The sequence below is a fragment of the Hemitrygon akajei genome, chromosome 23 (assembly GCF_048418815.1).
Source record: "Hemitrygon akajei chromosome 23, sHemAka1.3, whole genome shotgun sequence".
NCBI lineage: Eukaryota > Metazoa > Chordata > Chondrichthyes > Myliobatiformes > Dasyatidae > Hemitrygon > Hemitrygon akajei.
The window spans coordinates 1,983,431-2,001,825 of NC_133146.1; the positions used below are offsets into that span (position 1 = coordinate 1,983,431).

Consider the following 18,395-nt stretch of genomic DNA (forward strand, 5'->3'; position numbering starts at 1 on the left):
CAATGCCTCGACTAATTCCATAAGCTTTCTTTGCCACTTTCAAGGAGCTATGAACTTGGATCTCTGCTCAGCAACACTTGCCCTTAAGTGTACTGTCTCATTGCGTTTGCCCTACCAAGGAGCAATGCCTCACATTTATCTGGGTTAAACTCCATCTGCCACTTCTCTGCCCATATCTTCAACTGATCTATACTGCACTGTATTCTTTGCCAGTCTTCTACACTATCCACAATTCCACCAATCTTGGTATCATCTGCAAACTTACTAATCCACCCATCTACATTTTCATCCAGGTCACATATACATTACAAACAGCAGAGGTCCCAGCACAGATCCCTGCAGGAACACCACAAATTGAAGACCTCCAGCTTGAATAAGCCCCTTCAACCACTACCCTGTCTTCTATGCACAAGCCAGTTCTGCATCCAAACAGCCAATTCGCCACTGACCCCATGCATCTTAATCTTCTGGATTTGCCTCCCATGTGGGACTCTGTCAATGCCTTACAAAAATCCACATAGACAACATCCACTGCCCTACCCTCATCAATCCCTCTCGTCACCTTGCCAAAACCTCAATTAAGTTGGTAAGACACGCTATGCCTCGCACAAAGTCATGCTGACTCTCCCTAAGTAGGCCATGTATTTCCAAATGCTCACATATTCTATCCCTAAGAATTTCCTCCAGCAATTTCCCTACAACTAATGTGAGATTCACTGGTTTATAGTTCCCAGGATTTTCCCCTTAATCTCCTTTTAAATAGAGGTACACCATTAGCCATTCAAGTCTGCACCCCCAGATTCTTTTAGGTCCTCACCACATCCACACCCTTACCATCAATAGTAACAAGGAGCAGTGCAGGCTTGATCTTTCTAAAGTCTATCAACATCTCCTTTGTCTTACTGATGTTGAGCTGCAGATAATTCAGCTTGCACCATTTGACAAAGTCCTCCACCAGGGCCCTGCATTCATCCTGTCATCCCTTTATACACCCAACTGTTGCTGAATGCATTCATATACTCAGCACTGACCCCCTGGTTCTTCGTATCCATCTCCTTAATAAATACTGAAGCAAAGTACACATCAAGTACATCACTCACATTCCCCACATCCAAGCAAATGTAATCCCCTTTATCCTTGAGTGGTCCCACCCTCTCGCTAGTTATCCTCTTGATGGATGTATACAATGCCTCAGGATTCACCTTAATCTTGCTCATTTTAATGCTCGGAGTATTTTGGGAAAGGGTGATGAAAATCAAACTATTGGGCCCGTCATACTTGTTATTTCAGTTTTGCCATCCAATACTTCCCCTGACATCTACCTTGCAGTCCGATCCTTCCCATACTGGCCTGGTGTTTCAACTCCCAGCACCCTACAAAATTATTTTAAACTCTCCCGAATAGCAAAACTACTGGCCACAATATTGGTTTATTTCCAGTTCAGGTGCAACCAACCTTTCTCCAGAAAAGTTTTCAATAATCCAAGAACTTGAAAATCCTGTCCTTTGCACCATCTCTGCATCCACTCATTCATCCGTGCTATCACCCCATTCCTACCTGCACTAACCCGTGACACTGGGAGTAATCAGGAGGTTACTACCTTGGAGGTCCTTCTCTTTAGCCTCTTTCCTCACTCTATATACTCACCGCATAGGACCTCTTCCCCTTTTCTGCCCGTCATTTGTTCCAATATGCACCACAACCTCTGGCTGCTCATCCTCCCCCCCCCCCCCCCCAAAGAATATCCTGCAACTGCTTCGATACATCCTGGACCAGCACTGGGGAAGCAACACACCATCCTGGAGTCTCTCCACGGCCACAGAATCTTCTGTCTGTCCCCCTAACTACAGCACTGTCCGACTTTACTCTTCCCTGTCCAGCCTCAGAGATGGTTGCTGCTGCTGTGCCATGATAGGTTACCCCCACAGCAGTGTCCAAAGGCAATTGTTATGGTAGGGAATGGCCACAGGGGAATCCTACACTGACTTATTTATCTCCTTTCTCTCCTGGTGATCACCCATCTACTGTCCCGAAGCCTATACTCAGAGTGTGACACCTGTTCAAAAGTCTCTTCAGCCTCCCAAATGATCATGAGTACATCCAACTCCAGCTTCCTGACAGTCAGGCACTGAAGCTGGGTGCAATTCCCACAGATCAGGTATCCTGATTTCCCATATCTGACAGGAGTCCACCCTGACCACTGTGTATTTGGTTTTTTTGGCAGCACTGTACTAATATACATTTTAGCCATTACATATAAAGTGAGTACTTTTTAAGCTGTACTGCATTTTTCAATGTCACATGATCATAAAAATGCACAAGTATTACATTTTTTTAAAATCTAGATACCCTCATTTGACATCTCAACCACTGAAGTTGTCTTTTTCAGTAAAAAGGATCAGCACTTAATCTACTTTGCTCAAACAAAATCAGCGTCAGTTTTTAAACACTTTTAAATTTCTTCATCTTATCAGGCAGTGCTCAAATGTTAAATAATTGCCTCATATCCTTCCTATAATGTGGAATCCAAAAGAATACTATTTTTTTTTTTAATTGGTTGAATTAACTCGGCCTTTTCTCCTTGGAGTGACGGGGAATGAGAGGTGACCTGATAGAGATGTATAAGATGATGAGAGGCATTGATCGTGTGGATAGTCAGAGGCTTTTTCCCAGGGCTGAAATGACTAGCATGAGGGGGAACAGTTTTAAGGTGCTTGGAAGTAGGTACAGAGGAGATGTAACTTATAACTCAGCAAGTCAAGCAGAATCTACGGCAAGGAATAAACAGTCAGTGTTTTGGGCTGACACCCTTCATCAGGACCTGACCTGCTGAACTCCTCCAGCATTTTGAGTGTTCCTTCAGATGGCCTAATGCCTGCTACTTGACTATGAAGTGTTATGTCTTGTTTCAATGGCCATTCTAATTCTTGGGTTACTGAACTACATCTTGGGTGTCAAAGCAATTTATAAAATGGATCTCCTACACGTATTGCAAACTTTCACCAGAATCCCCACAAGGATAAGAGAGATTTATTAATTTACTGTTTCAACATATTTGATCAAGAATTTCCTTACACCATTTGAAACATTTAAGTAAACAGAAATCAAAGAAAGGACATTTCAGCATTAAGAGTATGTGGCCTTTTTTTTCTCCAATACACACTGCATAGCAACCACTGGCCTGAATTCTCTCAACATACTTCAAACGATTGTAACTTCAAACAGCTCCTGCTAGACTATAAACTCAGCTTTGAACTGACATTTTTTTTTAAATTTACATTCTCATGAGTCTGTCTTATTGACACATAGTAACGTCCAACTATCACAGAAAACCCCAAGTAATATTTTTAATATTTTATAAAAGTCATTTTTATTAGGGACAGCAAGTTAACATCAAATGTTACAATGAGAGTTTCCATTTCTACATTTTTAAACCTTAAGCCACTCAAATACATGAAACTTTTTGAATTATCAACAATATTAATAAATGTTGACTGTCTTAATATTTGCTTATACTTAGAGTGGGAGACATGGTAGTATAGCGGTTAGCACAATTGCTTTACAGCACCAGTGATCATTGGTTGGGGTTCGATTCCTGCCACTGTCTGCAAGGAGTTTGTATATTCTTCCAGTGACCAAGTGAATTTACGCTGACATTTCAAAGATGTATGGTTAGGGTTAGTAAGTTAAGGTAATGTTACATTGGTGGCAGAAACATGGTGATACTTGTGGGCTGCCCCCAGCACAATCCTCAGAATGTGTTAAACAGTTCTTTTGTATTTCAATGTGTGTGTGATATATAAAGCTAATTTTTAATCTTCTATGTACAGTATATAGTTCATCTTGAAATACAAATATTAATTGGAAACAAAGTAAGAACACACCTAATTTTCTAAATTCACATCAAGTGTGGTTTAAAACTGGCAGATAGATCAAGGGCCGCAATACACTTATTTATAAATTTTCAGCAGGTTGAATATCTTCTTTGGGTATATGAAATTGACTTATTTTATACTGCATGTTAAACCAAATAAATTATACCTTGCATATAGAGTAGAAATGTTATTACTTTCTCTGAATTGTCAAAAGGAGATACAGCAGAAATATCATTACCATGCACTCCAGATAGGACAGGGTAAAATAGGCATTTGACAGTGGGGGAGGTTTGTCAATGTTGTGGGGGGGGGGGGGGGGGGGGGGGTGGCACAGGAATGCACTTCTGGAAACCTCAATATTAAGTACAGCAAAAGTGACATTGGAAAATCCAAGGGAAAGTAAACTTAACACGGTTTACCACTCCAATTAGGCAGTTATATGCTTGCATTTTATTTTTTAAAAAATTTGGTTCCCTTCTGTAACTTCACATGAACAAAAGGCATGAAGAAAACTGTAGCTAGAGCTACATTTTATGGCATGAAGAAAACTGTAGCTAGAGCTACATTTTATTACAACCTGAAAGTACAATATAACAAAATGTTAAAAGACAATAGTCTAGATTTTTTTTTAGTTTGGATTACATATGAATCACTTACTTGCAAATCCTTAAGGTAAGCAATTTCATTTGGAAGAGATTCAAGTTTATTTTCTTCCAAGTCCAATTCTCGCAGTTTTCTTAAGTGTCCAATGCCGTGAGGCAGCTTTCGAAGAAGGTTATTTGATAAGATGAGAACCTAAATGTAAGCCAGTAGGTTAATAAATTCATTTAAACTTCTACCAATAAATAATCTCATGATTGATCTCTGTTTATTAAAAACATACTGCCACTTGAGCAACATGTCAAAGGATAAATATAGCTCCGCAGGTTCAACTGAAATGCCTGGAAATTTTCCTGAACACATTTGACAAACTTTACCCCATCTAGTCCTTTTACAGCATGGGATTCCCAATTATTATGTGCAAGGTTAAAATCACCTGCTAATACAACCTTATGCTTCTTGTAACCATCTGTGATCTCTTTACAAATTTGTTTCTCTAAATCCCTCGGACTGTTAGTTTGTTTGCAATATAGCCCCATTAATATGGTCATACCTTTCCTATTTCTCAGTTCCACCCATAACACCTCATTGGACGAGTTCTCCAGTCTGTTCTGACAGAGCACTGCCGTGTCATTTTCCCCGATTAGTAATGCCACCCTTTAATTGCACCCACTCATCTAAAGCATCAGAACCCTGGAATAATGAGTTGCCAGTCCTGCCCCTCCTGCAACCAAGTCTCACTGATGGTTACTGTATCATAATTCCAGGTGTTGATCCACGCCTTGAATATATGCAGCTCATGACACTAGTCACACCATGCTGAACCTTTTGATTCTTGAGGTCTGAGGTCTTACCAACATCTGCCTCCACAATCACTCCACTAACTGTTCTGGCACTCTGGTTCCTGCAAATCTAGTTTAAACCCCACCGTGTAGCACGACCAAACCTTCCCACTAGGATATTAGTCCCCTTCCAGTTCAGGTGCAAACCATCTCTTCTATACAGGTTCCATCTTTGGAAGAGAGCCCAATGATCCAATAATCTGACGCCTTCCCTCCTACACCAACTCCTTAGCCACATGTTAAACTGTATAATCTTCTGGCCTCACTAGCACATGGCATGGGGTGATCACATCTCTGGAGGTCCTGCCTTTTAACTTAGAGCCTAACTCCATGAATTCCCCTTGCAGAACCTTGTCACTCTTCCTACACAGATCATTGGTACCTACATGGACCACGACCTGTGCCTGTTCACTCTCCCAGTTAAGAATGCTCAGGACTCGATCCGGGATGTCTTGGATCCTGGCATCAAGGAGGCAGCATACCCTTTTCCCCTTCCTGACTGTCACCCAGTTTCCTGTGTTTTGCAGCCCGGGTGTAACTACCTCTCTATATGTCCAGTCTATCATCTCCTCAGCTTTCCGAATAATCCAGAGTTCATCCAGCTACAACTTTTTAATTTCGAGTGTTAGAAGCTACAGCTGGATGCACTTCTCACAGGTGTAGTCATCAGGGACATTTGAGGTCTCCCTGCCTTCCCACATACCACAAGAGGATCATTCCACTATCCTGCCTGGCATTCCTATTGTTCCAACTGAACAATTGTAAAGAAGGGGGGAAAAAAATAAACCTATAGATTTTTTTTGTATTCTTTGACTGAAACCGCTCTTCATGTCTGCACACTTTTATGCATCGAGTTGCTGCCACAATTGGTTGATTAGATATCGCATTAACAAGCAAGCATAAAATAAAGTGGCTATTGAGTGTAGATGTAAAGCAACCAAATTTGCCTCATGTTCTAACTTTTAAAAAAATAATGAAATAGTGGCTCAATTTTTGCTATATTCTGTAAATGACTTGTTTAGGTGTACATTAGATTTCATTTCATAAACCCCTCCCCTTGAAAATATTAAAATTCAAATATTTTGTTATACTTTTTAATGCCATGAACCATCTGAATTAAGATCTAAAATCCAAATACAAAAAAACATATTGATAAGCTGATGAAACTGGGTATGAGGAATTTTTAAAACCTTCCAGTGTATAAGCTGGTTTAAAAGTTTTAATTATCTCAAAATTCCTTTTTCTTATCATTAATAGTCATTTGGAGAGATTTTTATACTTGTAAGTTAACCATAACTTCCCTCTAGATGAATGTAGGAATTTGGTATTCAATCTTCAGAGCATTTCAGTTCCAAAACATTTTGTGATGCAAAATCAATGCAAACATGACAGAGACCTTGAGTCTTCATGTTGAATGCTAGCTTTTAGAGACATTTATTATTGTGATACTTATTACTCTGTTAGTGTTAGGTAAATGTAAACCCAAAGTTAATTGTAGTGAATTTTGCAAATTTGGATTTGATGCTCACTCCAAGTTTTGCAGCTAGCTTGAAGTTTAGTTTGCCCGACTTCCCCAGCACTCCCTACAACTTGCTTGTCATTGGTGAATGGTAGGTGTATTGATCCCATGTTATTCTACAACTATTTTGACATTGCTGCTTCTATGAATAATTTAGCCCAAGTGGTCTCTCACTCTGAAAATACTGCACATCGTACAAATGAGACAAAATTAACATGATTTAAGAAAATGAAACAAATGGAGTGGAGCGATGGGTCAGACACAGAATGTAAAAAAGACAGGATGATTATCTGTTACAAGATAAATAGCCCCATTTTATTACATGGCATTAAAACAGCCTTTGTGTAGTCAATTAACTAAGTATGCAGTCCTGAAGCAATAATCATATCACAAACAAGAGAAAATCTGCAGATAAAATGCTGGAGGAACTCAAGCAGGCCAAGCAGCATCTATAGAAAAAGAGTACAGCTGACGTTTCAGGCCGAGACCCTTTAGCAGGACTGGAGAAAAAAAGATGGGTAGAATTAAAAGGTAGGGGGAGGGGAGGAAGAGGGGCAAAGTAAAGAGCTGTGAAGTTGATTGGCTGGAGAAGGGGGAAATCGTGACAGTAGAAGAGGCCATGTATAGACATATCAGAATGGGAATGGAAAGTGGATTAAAATGGGTGGCCCCTGGAGATCACATGTTTTCTGACGGACCTATACCTATGGCTTTTTCTTAACTCATCACCAAGTTTCTACAGCTCCAATGGGTGTGCAAAATGAAGTAAATGAGTTAAGTTTTTGCATCTGAATCCTTAAGAACACTAACGAATTTACACGCTCAGCTTTCTTACCTCTAGAGATGCCAGTCCCGAAACATCTTCTGGAATCTTTGCGAGTTGGTTGGTGGCAAGGTTCAATTCTACCATGCTTGTCCATGTTCCAAAGTCCAATGGAAGTGAAGTTAGCTGATTGTCCTACAGTGATTAGAAAACAGGTTATACATCTAGAAAGAAACAAAAATGGATGACTTCTTAAATTAATAGCATAGTTGTTTTATATCTGAAATCTTTAAGCCCACTTATTCCTTTCTGAAATGGTTAAAATTAAAGACTTTTTCCATAATTTGATTTTGTGCCATTTAAATATTAAAAAGAAAAAGAAAAACAATGAAACATTTAATAAATGCCCTAAGCATTGTCTGTACTGCAGGATTGAAACATAGTTTAGAAAGAAATAGATTTTGTGCAACATTGCTGTATTTCACTTCAATCCCAGACATGACTATTTATAGTACTGAACTGTAAAATGAACCAATGCAAAATGTACTAAGGGAACAATGAAGAGTGGGGGGGAAAAAAACTTGCTTTAGCATTTAAAGTATGATTTTCCATAACTACATTGAAAATTAACTCACCTGCTAGCAAAATTAAACGCAGCTTGAATATCAACTCTGAAGGCATCAATTATTTTAAGACATTTAAATGGTCAATTAATTACCTAAATTTATGGGACTAAGAAATACTATGACCCTGAAAGTAATATGCAAGATGTTCAATTAAAGTTGGAAAAAGAATGGAAACTGGGAAATTTACCTAGGGAAGATTTAAGAGTTAGAGCACAAAAACTCAAAACATTACAGTGAGAGTGCCATGATCTGAAACGATGCTGAACTATAAATGGTTGTCAAAGAATTAGCACCAGGCTGGGTGGCAGCCAATTTTCAACAAGCTTGCAATACATTCTATATTCCAGCTTATTTTTGAAATCTTGAAGTCAGTAAACTTCAAAATTTTATTTTTAACATGAAAAATTACTTCATAATATTTTAGCTTGGATAAAAATGAACTGTCTCAAAAACAGCAACTTTGCGTAAGGGAACCCTCAGTAAAAACATAGGATTGCGACTGAAAGTTATTTGAATCAAAATACTGAATAACATTTCCCATACAGTTTAAACTGGATTGTCAGCTTAAATTTTCTGAATTCTGTCAGAATGCAATGGTAGAAATTGTTTGAGCTTTGCCTTGTAATATTAAACTTTACTACCTACCTTCATATTCAGCTTACTCAACACTTTAGCTCTGGAGAAGATTCCAAAAGGTATTTTATTGATTCGGTTATGTTCCATGTTGAGAGAATAGATAGTAGAAAACTGTAGGGGTCCACCAACTGGATATGACTGGAAGCAATTCCTTGCTAATGTTAAACTGGTCAAGTTTGCAAGACTTGAAAGAAGACCCTGAAACAAGGAGGGAACACAGGAAACACTCCAAGTCATTTTAAGCATGAATATATCTATATGGATTGCTCAAAAATTCAGAGAATAATTAAGCACAATCCATATGAAAATAAAATTTAAATAAATTGCAAAAAAGAGAAAATCTGCAGATGCTGGAAATCCAAACAACATACATTGTGCTTGGATTGTGTACAGTCCTGGTCACCAAATTATAAGAAAGATGTAAACAAAACAGAAAGAATACAGAGGAGATTTACTAGAATGTTACCTGGGTTTCAGTACCTAAGTTACAGAGAAAGGTTGAACAAGTTAGGCCTTTATTCTTTGGAGCATAGAAGGTTGAGGGGGGACTTGATAGAGGTATTTAAAATTATGATGGGGATAGACAGAGTTGACTTAGATAGGCTTTTTCTATTGAGAGTAGGGGAGATTCAAACAAGAGGACATGAGTTGAGAGTTAAGGAGCAAAAGTTTAGGAGTAACATGAGGGGAATTTCTTTACTCAGAGAGTGGTAGCTGTGTGGAAGGAGCTTCCGGTAGAAGTGGTAGAGACAGGTTCGATTTTGTCATTTAAAAAAAGAATTGGATAGGTACATGGACAGGAAAGGAATGGAGGGTTATGGGCTGAGTGCAGGTAGGTGGGACTAGATGAGAATAAGCATTTGGCACGGACTAGAAGGGCCGAGATGGCCTGTTTCCGTGCTGTAATTGTTCTATGGTTCTATATGCAAAAAGCTGAGTTCCTCCAGCATTGAGTGTTGCTTAATTAAATAAATTGTCTGTAATTGCAAAGATTTATGTCAATTTCATAGAATTTCAACTAAATAATCTATTAAGACAAGAGATCAGCTAATGGGAATTAATGTTACAAATATTTTCTATTATACCATAGAAGATTTGTATCAAGAGCATATCCATCTAGGTCAGGTACAAGTATTGCTAAGACTTCCTGCATTATAATGCTTGAAGTTTGCAAAAAAATCAGCACTAAACAAAGTTATTTCATTTGATTTGCTGTAAAAGCATCACACAGAAGTCCACAGTAACCATCTGCAGAATCAACTTCCACTTAAATTATTTAAGATGTTGGGACTAAATTAAGTGCATAAATATTATTAGGTTTGCCAGTCAGATGCACTTAATTTTAGACAAAATACAGAGGAAAGCTTTTCAATGACAACTGGAGTGAAATCAAATGGCAGCAATAGACAGAGCATAGAGGAGCTTCACCTAGATTTTGCTGGAATGGAAAGGTGAAATAAGGAGAGATTGGATAGCCAAAATTTATTCTCACTGGAATGTAATAGGATGAGAATCTCTTTATAGGGATTTGGAAAATTATCAGGGGTATAAATTGAATAAAGGGTGCCTTTCTCGGGGCGGGGGAGTCTAAAACTAGTAGGTATGAGTTTAAGGAGAGAGGGGAGAAATTTAAAATGGAACTGAGGAACAAGATTTCCCACATAGTTGAGGAGAGTTTCCTGGAATGAAAAGACAGTAGAGGTAAATACAATACATTTAAAAGGTATTTCAAGAGGTATTTGCCTAGAAAAGGAATATGGGGATTAACAGACAGGACAGCAGTCAGCAAAGATGATCCCAACAGTTTATTTTACCTTTTCTTTTAGGTTTAGATTGAGAACTATGCATCTCAGACAAGAGCAGTATACTTTGAAAAACTAAAAATTAATGCAGATTCATTTGGGAAGTATCATTGATATTATTGCTATATTAATCATATTTTTTAAAGAAATGCCATTTGGTAGTGATCAGTATAGAGAACCAATTGAGTTACAGAGCAAGACTCTGCGTTCCATTCATAACTAAATTTGTAAATTATTTATATAATTTGTATATATCTATCTCACTAGTAAAAAGCCAACAGTAAAGATGAGATAAAGACAATGATTAGCTTTATTTGTCACATGTACATTGCATATGCACATATTTATTAAAATATACAGTAAAATAAGTCACTTGCATCAACGTTTGCAATGTGCTGGGACATCCAAGTGCCACGTTTCTGACACCAATGCAGCTTGCCCACAACTGACCAACTCTAACCAATACATCTTTTTTGGAATGTGGGAGGAAACCGGAACACCCAGCGGAAACCCATGCAGTCACGGGGAGAACATACAAACTCCTTACAGTCTGTGGTGGGAATTAAATTGAAATCTGATTTTCTGACTGCTGGCACTGTAAAGCATTATGCCAACTGTGCCACCCGCCACAATGTCGTGCCAGCTACTTATTTCTTAAAAACTTAATTCCTCAGTTCAATTATAACTAGAAATACACCAGCAGTCAGGAAATACTTTTAAATAGTGGATTTGATATGTGAATCTTTATCTAACTTAGAGAATTCAAGACCTACTAAGCTCCACATAAGGGCCTGAATTTTGCAGAATATTGATAGTGTAGCGGTGTGCTACACACAGCGCTAAAATAACGACACGGAGTCGGTAAACTGCAGTTAAAGAAGATTTTATTCGAACTTCACAGGCTTGCTTTAAAGCCTCCCTGATCCCGCCCTCCCCGGGCGCGGATGCTGTAGGGGGCACATACTCACAAACCCCAGCAGGCTTTCCCTTTGTTGGTGAAGCAGACCTGGCCTTTGTGCCGGTTCGCTGGCTATTTGTGAGCCGGTTCGAGTGCGCTAGGAAGTGGGTCGCCACATAACCCCCCCCCCCCCCACCCCCCACCAATGTCCACAGTCTGGGCCGGACCCTGTTTGGGAGGTCGGCCTCTGCGCCGCGGTGCTGGAAACTCGACCGGTTGCGCCAGGTCCACATGGGCCGGTTTGAGTCGGTCCACGATGAAAACCTCCTCTCTCCCCCCAACGTCCAGCACGAACGTGGACCTGTTGTTCCTGAGCATCGTAAACGGCCCCTCGTAGGGCCGTTGCAGCGGTGGCCGATGCCCGCCCCGTCGTACAAACACAAACTTACAGTTCTGTAAGTCTTTGGGTACGCAGGTCGGGTTCTGCCCATGCTGCGAAGTGGGTATGGGGACCAGTTTGCCGAGCGTCTCGCGTAGTCTGCCCAGGACTGCTGCGGGTTCTTCCTCGTGCCCCCTTGGGGCTGCCATGAACGTTAGGTCGCGAGAGCGCGTCCGCCACGACATTGTCCTTACCTGAGACATGCCGGACATCCGTCGTGTATTCAGAGATGTAGGACAGATGGCGCTGCTGGCGGGACGACCAGGGATCGGACACCTTTGTGAACATAAAGGTAAGCGGCTTGTGGTCCGTGAACGCGGTGAAGGGCCTACCTTCTAAGAAGTACCTGAAATGCCGGATTGCCAGGTATAGCGCCAACAGATCCCGGTTGAAAGCACTGTATTTGAGCTCAGGTGGTCGCAGGTGTTTGCTGAAAAACGCCAGGGGTTGCCAGCGACCCGCGATGAGTTGCTCCAGTACCCCACCGACTGCCGTGTTAGATGCGTCCACTGTGAGGGCGGTAGGGACGTCCATTCTGGGGTGCACTAACATCGCGGCGTTTGCTAAGGCTTCTTTCGTTTTAATGAAAGCAGCGGCGGACTCCTTGTCCCAGGTAACGTCCTTGCCCGGACCCAACATCAGGGCGAACAGGGGGCGTATGATTCGGGCAGCTGAAGGGAGGAAGCGGTGGTATAAATTTACCATGCCCACGAATTCCTGAAGGTCTTTGATTGTGGTGGGTCGGGGGAAATGGCGGACTGCGTCTACCTTAGCAGGCAGAGGGGTTGCCCCGTCTTTAGTAATCCTGTGGCCCAGGAAGTCGATGGTGTCGAGCCCGAACTGGCATTTGGCCGGGTTGATCGTTAGACTGTATTCACTCAGTCGGGCGTAGAGTTGACGGAGGTGGGACACATGCTCCTGACGACTGCTGCTTGCTATGAGGATGTCGTCCAAATAGATGAAAGCCAAGTCCAGGTCACGTCCCACCGTGTCCATTAACCGCTGGAACTTCTGTGCGGCATTCTTCAGGCCGAACGGCATGCGGAGGAACTCGAAAAGGCCGAACGGGGTGATGAGTGCCGTTTTGGGGACGTCGTCCGGATGCATCGGGATTTGATGGTATCCCCGGACGAGGTCTACCTTGGAGAAGATCCGTGCGCCGTGCAGGTTTGCTGCAAAATCCTGAATGTGCGGCACAGGGTAGCGGTCTGGTGTTGTAGCCTCGTTCAGCCTGCGGTAGTTGCCGCATGGTCTCCAGACCCCTGTCGCTTTGGGCACTATGTGCAGGGGGGAGGCCCATGGGCTGTCGGACCGCCGTATGATCCCCAATTCCTCCATCGCCAGTCCGAGCTTGTCCGGGGGAAGCCTTCGAGCACGGGCGTGGAGGGGTAGTCCCTGGGTAGGGATGTGGTGCTGTACGCTGTGTCGGGGCATGGCTGCCGTGAACTGCGGTGCCAGAACCGATGGGAAATCCGCCAGGACCCTGGTGAAGTCGTTGTCAGACAGCGTGATGGAGTCGAGGTGAGGGGCTGGCAACTGGGCTGCACCCAGGGAGAACGTCTGAAAAGTCTCGGCGTGGACCAGTCTCTGCCTCGGCAGGTCGACCAGCAGGCTGTGAGCCCGCAAAAAATCCGCACCCAGAAGTGGTTGGACTACGGCGGCCAGTGTGAAGTCCCACGTGAACCGGCTGGAGCCGAACTGTAGCTGCACCGTACGGGTGCCGTAGGTCCTTACTGTGCTGCCGTTCACAGCCCTCGGGGGGGACCCAGTGCCCTGCTGTGGGTGTCGTAACTCGGAGGTAAGACGCTGATCTCGGCACCGGTGTCGACCAAAAATCGGCGTCCTGACCTCTTGTCCCACACATACAGGAGGCTATCCCGATGGCCAGCCGCCGTAGCCATCAGCGGCGGATGGCCCTGGCGTTTCCCGGGAACTTGCAGGGCAGGCTACAGCGGCGGTCTTCTGCGCCCCACCGCTGGTGGTAGAAGCACCATTGTTCGTTGGTCTCCTCACCCCTGCCTCTGGGGTTAGCGGGCTCTGTGGCCGGGCCTGGTCTGGTTTGCTGCTGGGAGCGTGGCCTGGTGATCTGTGCGATGGACACCCCACTCACCTGCTTGGCGTTCCACAGCAAGTCTGCCCGGGCAGCCACCTTCCGGGGGTCGCTGAAATCCGCGTCGGACAGCAGCAGGCGTATGTCCTCGGGCAGCTGCTCCAGGAATGCCTGCTCAAAGATGAGGCAGGGCTTGTGTCCGCCGGCCAGAGACAACATCTCATTCATTAAAGCCGATGGAGGTCTGTCCCCCAAACCATCCAGGTGCAGTAAGCGGGCAGCTCGCTCGCACCGAGAGTCCAAATGTCTGTATGAGTAGGGCTTTGAAGTCCGTGTATTTGCCGTCCTCCGGGGGCGACTGTATGAACTCCTCAACCTGGGCGGCTGTCTCCTGGTCGAGGGAGCTCACCACGTAATAGTAACGTGTGTCCTCTGAGGTTATCTGCCGAACGTGGAATTGGGCTTCTGCTTGCTGGAACCATAGGTAAGGTTGCAGCGTCCAGAAGCTTGGCAGCTTCAATGAAACCGCATGAACAGATGCTGCGTCGTTCATCTCCGGTCCAAATATCGTTTGGACCGTCGGGGTCACCAATTGTAGTGGTGTGCTACATGCAGCGCTAAAATAACGACACGGAGTCGGTAAACTGCAGTTAAAGAACATTTTATTCGAACTTCACAGCCTTGCTTTAAAGCCTCCCTGATCCCGCCCTCCCCGGGCGCGGATGCTGTAGGGGGCACAATCCCCCGCAGGCTTTTCCCTTTGTTGATGAAGCAGACCTGGCGCCCTTTTGGGACTGGCCTTTGTGCCGCCGGCGCTGGCTATTTGTGAGCCGGTTCGAGTGCGCTAGGAAGTGGGTCGCCACAATAGCATGATTTCTGAGCACTTGTAATGAAGAAACACAGAGGAATCTGATGGGATGCAAACTGCACTCTGATGCGGACTGAGAATGGGGACGGACAATTGACATGAAGGAAGCCCTCTACACCAGAGACAGAGTATCTTCATTGCTGCCCTACACACCAGCAGTGTAAAGGGCAGTAAGCAGGTTTTTCTCATGACTTTTGCTTGATTTTGTTTATTCAAAATCAAGGCATTATTGAATTGTCACAAGCCACATAAAGCTTGATTACTTTAACTGTTTTATAAATTTAAATATGTAGTTAAAATTTTAAATATTTTATGTAGTTTTTCTTGAAGAAAAGCATCATTCTCAGCTTTTGGTGTTTTTTTTTTAAAGATTAACATGATTTAACCAACTCTCAATACTTTGCAATAAAAATCATTTGTGGATTGGGCCTTTTAGCCATCCCATTTGATGATCCTTATGAAACTACACATGTTTTCTATCTTCAAGATATCACTAGGAGTTCCCACATTTTATTTGAAGGATAATCAGAGGCAATTATTTCTTCTTGCCCCTACTTTTTTCTTCAATTCTCTACCAACTTCACTATAATATCCTTTGGTAACCAAGAAAGTTGCAGATTCAAGACATATCTTTAAAAGGACATGGTCAGTATTTCATATTACAACATGTTCTTCCCTAAATTAATGTACAATTTCAGCTTAGATATATCTCCAACCTTCAAACATTCACATCTGTCAGTAACTATGCAGAGAGAACTAACAATCATTCATCAAGAATGATTCTATTCCAGCTCATTTCCAACAACTAGGGAGACATAATGGAGGGTCAGACACTGAGTACAGTTGGGTGGAACCCAGGAATAGGAAGGGGGCAATCACACTGATGGGATACTACAGACCTCCCAGTCAGCACAGGGACACTGAGAAACAGATATGTAATCAGTTTAAGGAAATGTGTAAAAACAATAGGGTTGTTATCTTGGTGAAGATTAACTCGCACAAAATAAACAGGGACCAAATGTATACAGGAGGGTTTCTTAAACAAATATGTGGACGGTCCAACGAGAGGAGGGACTGTATGGGACCTGGTGTAGAGTAATGAGCCTGGCCAGTCACTGAGCTTTCAGTGGGTGAACAGTTAGGAGGCAGTAATCACAACTCCTTAACTTTCAGGGTAGCTATAGATAAGGACATGTGGGAGAGTTTTAAACTGCAGGAGGATAAATTACCAGGGCATTAGGCAGTGTTGGGGTTAATTAGTATTGGGGTTAATTCGTGTCGGGGTTAATTCGTGTTGGGGTTAATTCGGGACCGCCATTACAGGTCAGGAGTGGCTCACGTAACGCACATCATGTTAGGAAGCTGGAATGCGAGCGAGGGGGAGCGAAACTGGGGACCCCGCTACACCGATACTATTAGTGTCACGCGATACAGTAAACAAAAGAAACAGGTAACTCGTGAGCATATGGCTGCGGGCCAATAAGATGGACACAAGTGCCCGATATTACCTAATATGTAGCGGGGGGTTGTGCTGGGGGGAAAAGGGATATAAATAAGAGCAGATTGTAAGGGGAGGTCGGAACGCGCCTTCTCTAGCGATTCCGTCGATTCGCTGTACCAGTTACGAATTCTGCAATAAACCTAAGTTTTGTAATATTGGTTGTCTCTCTTCCTAAACGAACACAGGGCAGAATTTCAAGCCCAACATTTGGTGACCCCGACGTGGGGAGGGAGAGACAACACAGGCTGGCGGGTCCGACAGCAGACAACTTGCGGCCGCAAGCTCGACTAAGGTCAGGAAGTGCCTGTTATATCAAAGACTTCCACTAGATAGTTAAATCACTGAGTTAGATCTTGTCTGCTGACGGATCCTCACCAACCCCAAATTACCCTGGGAGAGATCATTCCCGGTGCAGAATCGTGACTGGTAAGTACTAACTCTTATCTGTTTTTAGGAAGATCCTCCGCCCGTGGAAAAGTCTTCTGAGTGAGGGTACCCGCCGCCAACGATGGGCATAAAAGTCTCAGGAGTGAGGAGGAGAAGAGAAAGTGTTCCGCGGTACACCTTAGTGCACGGGGATACTGACGGCGCCTACCTTAGACTGGTTGTTAAGAGGAGAAATCTCCCACGCGAAGGTCAGGTTTTGAAAGGCGACCGTCCCATATTTGATCCTCTCTGTGTACTAGGGAGCCATGGAGCACTTCAATTTCGAGTTACCGAAACTCAGACATTTGTGTGTTGAGTAACAGAGTATATGAGAGTTTTTAGAAATATGGTAAAATTGATAACTGTGCGAGTTCAATAAACTAACAGTGAGCAGCCGCAGGGGTCGGACACCATCAAGGTAGGAGTGGAAGTGTTCCTCCGAGGCCCGGGGAAGCTCACCTGGAACGGAAAACGGTGGCATGGTCCATACCCTGTCACCGAGGTCTCCAACAGGGCATTAAAAGGTAAGAAGGGAGGGGGACAATAACTGGCATCATTTTCTACTGGCTAAATAAGACCTCTGGCAAGTGGGGAGCGTTTCTGGGACAGTCGGCTCTAGGACTGTCTATTTCAATTGCTATCTTTATTACGTGTGGTTGTTGTTGCGGGACTATAGATCGAGCCTTGACCGGAAAGGATGGAACTCCACCGGCGTACCAGGCACCCTTGTTCCCAGTGGAAGGGAAGGACACGGCCCTCCCGGAAAGCGGACGCGCTATGGGAGGACACGGACTGAAATGGACCATGGCAAGGGGGGGATTGTGAATTTGTTCTTGAATAAGTTTTCTGAAATGTTGCATGCTTCTTGTAAAAATTGCGGATGTTTAGGGAACCCCTACCCATATTTTGTGACCCTAGGTCGGACAAATCAGGATAAGCAAATAGGGAGGACACGCCAAAGAGTGCCGGGGGACGCTCGCCTCCCTGCCTGATCCCGGCAGCCACAGAAAAGATTGTAAGGGATGTGGGGATGTGGCCTCTGGGAGGCCAAGGGAGGGAGTGTTGGGGTTAATTAGTATTGGGGTTAATTCGTGTCGGGGTTAATTCGTGTTGGGGTTAATTCGGGACCGCCATTACAGGTCAGGAGTGGCTCACGTAACGCACATCATGTTAGGAAGCTGGAATGCGAGCGAGGGGGAGCGAAACTGGGGACCCCGCTACACCGATACTATTAGTGTCACGCGATACAGTAAACAAAAGAAACAGGTAACTCGTGAGCATATGGCTGCGGGCCAATAAGATGGACACAAGTGCCCGATATTACCTAATATGTAGCGGGGGGTTGTGCTGGGGGGAAAAGGGATATAAATAAGAGCAGATTGTAAGGGGAGGTCGGAACGCGCCTTCTCCAGCGATTCCGTCGATTCGCTGTACCAGTTACGAATTCTGCAATAAACCTAAGTTTTGTAATATTCCGGTGTTGGTTGTCTCTCTTCCTAAACGAACACAGGGCAGAATTTCAAGCCCAACAGCAGGAACAAAAAAAAGTT

The 18,395-nt window shown here is 43.6% G+C and overlaps 1 protein-coding gene across 2 annotated transcripts in view; it reads right to left on the bottom strand.

Annotated features, from left to right (window-relative positions):
* shoc2 (SHOC2 leucine rich repeat scaffold protein) overlaps positions 1 to 18,395 on the bottom strand; it is a 159,536-nt gene that overhangs the window by 11,091 nt on the left and 130,050 nt on the right. For both annotated transcript variants that reach the window (XM_073026849.1, XM_073026848.1), the window contains exons 6-8: positions 8,871 to 9,059; positions 7,672 to 7,794; positions 4,533 to 4,670 (exon numbers count right to left, since the gene is read on the bottom strand). In XM_073026849.1, coding sequence (XP_072882950.1) covers positions 4,533 to 4,670; positions 7,672 to 7,794; positions 8,871 to 9,059 — 450 coding nt within the window. The remainder of the gene's footprint in view (positions 1 to 4,532; positions 4,671 to 7,671; positions 7,795 to 8,870; positions 9,060 to 18,395) is intronic.